The sequence below is a fragment of the Salpingoeca rosetta genome (genome assembly GCF_000188695.1).
Source record: "Salpingoeca rosetta unplaced genomic scaffold supercont1.2, whole genome shotgun sequence".
NCBI classification, from domain to species: Eukaryota; class Choanoflagellata; order Craspedida; family Salpingoecidae; genus Salpingoeca; species Salpingoeca rosetta.
The window spans coordinates 990,600-995,599 of NW_004754932.1; the positions used below are offsets into that span (position 1 = coordinate 990,600).

At 53.9% G+C, this 5,000-nt stretch overlaps 2 protein-coding genes across 2 annotated transcripts in view; one reads left to right on the plus strand and one right to left on the minus strand.

Moving 5' to 3' along the window:
- The window catches only part of PTSG_00790 (uncharacterized protein), a gene marked incomplete at both ends in the record, with an annotated part of 2,781 nt that extends 2,148 nt beyond the window's left edge, over positions 1-633 (minus strand). Inside the window, one exon of the mRNA XM_004998201.1 lies at positions 589-633. Coding sequence (XP_004998258.1) covers positions 589-633 — 45 coding nt within the window. The remainder of the gene's footprint in view (positions 1-588) is intronic.
- The window catches only part of PTSG_00791 (DEAD/DEAH box helicase), a gene marked incomplete at its 3' end in the record, with an annotated part of 5,550 nt that continues 1,098 nt past the window's right edge, over positions 549-5,000 (plus strand). Inside the window, exons 1-16 of the mRNA XM_004998202.1 lie at positions 549-613; positions 753-859; positions 1,108-1,142; positions 1,327-1,488; positions 1,734-1,800; positions 1,993-2,100; positions 2,296-2,436; positions 2,795-2,890; positions 3,096-3,174; positions 3,330-3,406; positions 3,691-3,780; positions 3,912-3,961; positions 4,072-4,180; positions 4,414-4,468; positions 4,659-4,768; positions 4,936-4,991. Of these exons, the coding sequence (XP_004998259.1) occupies positions 818-859; positions 1,108-1,142; positions 1,327-1,488; positions 1,734-1,800; positions 1,993-2,100; positions 2,296-2,436; positions 2,795-2,890; positions 3,096-3,174; positions 3,330-3,406; positions 3,691-3,780; positions 3,912-3,961; positions 4,072-4,180; positions 4,414-4,468; positions 4,659-4,768; positions 4,936-4,991 (1,277 nt within the window). The 5' untranslated portion in view covers positions 549-613; positions 753-817. The remainder of the gene's footprint in view (positions 614-752; positions 860-1,107; positions 1,143-1,326; positions 1,489-1,733; positions 1,801-1,992; positions 2,101-2,295; positions 2,437-2,794; positions 2,891-3,095; positions 3,175-3,329; positions 3,407-3,690; positions 3,781-3,911; positions 3,962-4,071; positions 4,181-4,413; positions 4,469-4,658; positions 4,769-4,935; positions 4,992-5,000) is intronic.

The following is a 5,000-nucleotide window of genomic DNA, read 5'->3' on the forward strand; positions in this document are numbered from 1 at the left end:
CTCTCTCTGTCTCTCTCTGTCTCTCTCTCTCTCTCTCTCTCTCTCTCTCTCTCTCTCTCTCTCTCTCTCTCTCTCTCTCTCTCTCTCTCTCTCTCTCTGTCTCTCTCTCTGTCTCTCTCTGTCTCTCTCTGTCTCTCTCTCTCTCTCTCTCTCTCTCTCTCTCTCTCTCTCTCTCTCTCTCTCTGTCTCTCTCTGTCTCTCTCTGTCTCTCTCTGTCTCTGTCTCTGTCTGTCTCTCTCTGTCTCTCTCTGTCTCTCTCTCTCTGTCTCTCTCTCTCTGTCTCTCTGTCTCTCTCTCTCTCTCTCTCTCTCTCTCTCTCTCTCTGTCTCTCTCTGTCTCTCTCTCTCTGTCTCTCTCTCTCTCTGTCTCTCTCTGTCTCTCTCTGTCTCTCTCTGTCTCTGTCTCTGTCTGTCTCTCTCTGTCTCTCTCTGTCTCTCTCTCTCTGTCTCTCTCTCTCTGTCTCTGTCTCTCTGTCTCTGTCTCTCTCATTGGACATCTCCATCGTCACTCACGTACCACTTGGTTTCTTGTGCATTGCTATTGCTGCAGCACAAGGAGGAGATATTGTATCTGCTTGACAAGTTCAACTGCGTTGTCATCGTCGGCGAGACAGGTGCAATATCCCTCTGCCATGACAGCGCGTCGTGTTGGTATGATGTGACACGACAACCATTGACACGGGCTCCTGATTGTGTGTGTGTGTGTGCTTGTGTGTGTACATGTGTGCTTGTGTGTGTGTGTGTGTGTCACAGGTAGTGGCAAGTCAACGCAGCTCCCACAGTTCTTGTACGATGCTGGCTGGTGTGACGACGGGTCGATGATCGCTGTTCTTCAGCCGCGTCGCGTTGCTGCAGTATCGGTGCGTTTTGCGTGTATGCCTGCGTGTATCTGTGAGTGTGTATGTGTGTGTGTCTGTGTCTGTGTCTGTGAGTGTGTCTGTGAATGTTTCTGCGTGTCTGTGTGGCTGTTTGTCTGTGTACCTGTATTCGTACATACGTACGTACGTACGTCTGCGTGTCATCCTCATCACCTTTCCTTTGTTTTACTTTCAACTGCGCTGTTTTCTTTCCTCTTCACTCACATGTGCTTGCACTTGCACCACACCAGGTGGCGCAGCGGGTTGCGGAGGAGCGGGGAGAACAGTGAGTGTGTGTGCTGTCGAGGCCTGCTCCTGCTGACTTGCTCTTTGCACTGTTTCCTTAACGCCATGCTGTCCTTTCCACACACACACACACACACACATACACACACACATACACACACACACACACACACACACACACACACACACACACACACACACACACACACAAACGTGCTGCACAGGCTTGGCGGTGTGGTGGGCTACTCGATTCGATTCGATGACGTGGTGAATGCTGAGCGAACACGCATCAAGTTCATGACGGAGGGCGTTCTCATTCGCGAGATGATGCGCGATCCCCTTCTCCAGCGCTACAGCGTCATCGTTCTTGACGAGGCCCACGAGCGGTGAGCGCCATGCCTGCATTGTATGTATGTATGTGATGTGTGTATGATGTATGTGTGGATGTGTATGTGTGTATGAGTGTGTGTATGTATGTGGCTGAGTTTGTGCGTTGATGTCCCCACCTTGCGCTGGCCCTCATCTCCCAGCTGTGTGTGTTGCATCATCAAAAGCTTGGCTTTACACACGCGCCACATCCACACACTCACTTGCTCCGTATCCCCTCCCCCCCCCCCCCCTGTGTTGCCAGCACCATGTTCATGGATATCTGTATCGGACTGCTGCAGAAGGTGCAAAAGCGCCGACCAAACCTCAAGGTGACATCATGTGTTGTTTCTCATGACTGTGCTCTTTCGCTGCCCCCTTCCCAGCCCAACAAGGAATGCATTGGGTTCGTGATCCACGTTTGTCGCCAATCCTCTTGCTGCTCCTGCTGTTCTTGTTGCTAGTTGTTGTTGCTCACACACCAACACCTCGACTGCCCATTGCCCTCCCCGGGTTGAGCACAGATCATTGTGTCGTCGGCCACGCTTGATGCAGAGACGTTCAAGGACTATTTCAACCGCAACCAGACCAACGACCCGAGCAAGGACACCGCAGCCATCTTGTCCATCGAGGTATGGGCGCTCCACCTGATGGCACTGCAATTTTTCTGGTGATAGCGTGTCCAGACAACGAGGAGGATGTTGTTGCTTGTCACCACTGCTGTCACGGCAGCTTGCCCCATACACCCACGGCCACCTCGCTGTCACCAATAACATCGCAAATGGGTCCACGCACTCAATCTGCTCGCCTTTTGTGATGCACGTCAGGGTCGCACGTATCCCGTTGAGGTGCAGTATGCTGAGGCGCCCGTGGCAAACTACATCACCGCCACCATCGACACCATCTGCGACATCCACGCGACAAAGGGGGACGGTGACATTCTTGCCTTCCTCACGGGCCAGGATGAGGTCGGCGCTGTGTTTTGCGTCGCTGCTCGTGATGGAGCGGTTGAGCCATGCTTTGGCTGTGAGCAATAGATCAGAAGTGTGCCCTTCACCCCGTGCACACGCTCCTGCCCTGTTCACACACCCATGCTTGCTCGCTGACTTGCTGCTCATACATGTGTGCGTGTGCGTCAATGTGGGTCAATGTGCGTCAATGTGCATGTCTCTCTGTATCTCTATGCATGTGTGTGCATGTCTCTCTGTATCTCTATGCATGTGTGTGCATGTCTCTCTGTATCTCTGTGCATGTGTGTGCATGTCTCTCTGTATCTCTGTGCATCCGTGTGTCCTTCCCTCCCTGTGCGTGTTCATGGCGCTGCAGGTCGATGATGTCGTGCAGCGGCTGCAGGATCGGATTGGACGGCGCGCATCCGTCCTTCCGCTGTACGGCGCTCTCCCAGCACAGCAGCAAATGCGGGTGAGCCGGTGGTCTTGTTGCTTGGATGGAGATGAGTGGTGCTTTTGCGTGTGCGCTGTCCCATGCATGCAGGGCGCAACAGCCGCCATCTTTGTGCTCTGCGATATTAATGTGTTGAGTGCTGCTCCGCTCGGCTGTCCGCGTATCTGCTTCGTCCCCGCTGACGTTGCTCTGTCGACACGGCGCGTTTGCGCACCGCATGCAGGTGTTTGAGTACCCGCGGGATGGCAAACGCAAGATCATCGTGGCAACAAACATTGCCGAGGCCTCCGTGACCATTCCAGGTCCGAACTCACGCTGGCGCTGGTGCTGCTCATGTCAGCCACACTCCATGTCCAGTAGACGGTGCATGCTGCATTCCCTGTTTACGCTCTCACGCATGACACACGCACACGTGCCTGCGCTGCTATTCAACATCGTGCCTATATTGCGGCCGCAGGCGTTGTGTATGTTGTGGACTGCGGATTTGTCAAGCTCAAGGGATACGACCCAGAAACTGGCATCGAGTCACTCGTGGTGTGTATATATGCTTTGCTTGCGTGCGTGCTTTTGTGCTTGCGTGCTTTGCGTGTGCGTGTGTCTGTGCTGTCGTGTGTAGGTGTGTGCGTGCGTGTGTGTGTGTGTGTGTGTGTGCGTGCGTGTGTGTGTGTGCGTGTGTGTGCGTGTGTGTGTGTGTGCATCTACCTTTGATGAAAACAACACTTGCAGCATGCCGTCACAACTGCATCATACGACTCGGCATCCCAGCACTGACACCACACCAACACTGCCGTCGCCATGCTGTGTCATCTCATCACCAGATTACGCCAATATCAAAAGCGTCTGCGAATCAGCGTGCCGGGCGCGCGGGCCGCATCCGCTCCGGCGCCGTCTACAGACTCTACACAGAGGTGTGTGTGCATGTGTGTGTGTGTCTCAGGGTGGCAACGCTTGTCTGTGCTCTAGTTATTGTTGTAGTTGCAGTCTGCTTGGTTTTAACGCCGCCAGTGTGTTTGTGCGTGTGGTTTCTCTGCGCAAACAGGCGGCCTATGAGGAGCTGGACAGCTGCACCATCCCGGAGATGCAGCGCCAGTGAGTATCACGCGGTTACCCTTCCATGCCTTGCTGTGGTACTCGCTCTCTTGCGTGGACCACGTTTAATCTCACACGCTGCGCTTCTGTGTGCGCGCGTCCGTGGCCAGGGATGTGTCGCCTGTTGTGCTGCAGCTGAAGGCTTTGGGCATTGATAACGTGGTCCGGTTCCCGTTTCTCTCCGCCCCATCAGCAAAGGCCATGAGCAGCGCGCTGGAGGTAGGTTGGGTGTGCGGGTGTGTTTTGGTTTCGGTTCGTTTGGTTTGATTTGTGTGTGTGTGCGTATGTGTGTGTGTGTTTGTGTGTGTGTGTGTGTGTGTGTGTGTGTGTGTGTGTGTGTGTGCGTGTGTGCTCGATTGTGCTTTGCACCGTGTGATGTTATTCAGCCTCAGCTCTGCAATGCGTTTCATTGCCTGATCCCTCACTGTTCGTGCTCACCCCGTGGCTGGCAGCGCCTATTCGCCCTTGAAGCTCTTGACGACGCGTGCAAGCTCACTGATCCGCTCGGTGGGTGATACCTGCGTGAACACATCACACCATCACATCACCAAGGCTTTGCAACAACAACAACAACAACAACAACAACAACAACAACAACAAAACAACAACAACAAAACAACAACAACAACAACGTGTCATGGCCAAGCTCACGGCGCGTATGTGTGTGTGTGTGTGCTGCTGTTGATACTGTGTGCAGGTTTGAAGATGGCCGAGTTCCCGCTGCCGCCGATGCAGGCGAAGATGTTGCTCTCCTCGGGCGAGTTTCGTTGCAGCGTTGAGATGACCATCATCGTTGCCATGCTCCAGGTGCGATCGCGGCTGCATGTGGTTGTTTGTTCGCTTGTTTGCTTGTTTGTTTGTTTATGCACTATTGAAGCCTGTTCTTGCCGCTGCGTTTGTCGGTCTGCGTGTTGTGCAGGTTTGTCTGTGCAGGGTGCTCACCACACGCCATTGTGTGCGCACGTCTGGTACAGGTACAACATGTGTTTGTCAGTCCCCGTGGCAAGAAAAGGGAGGCCGCCAGGCAACGGTCAGTCTA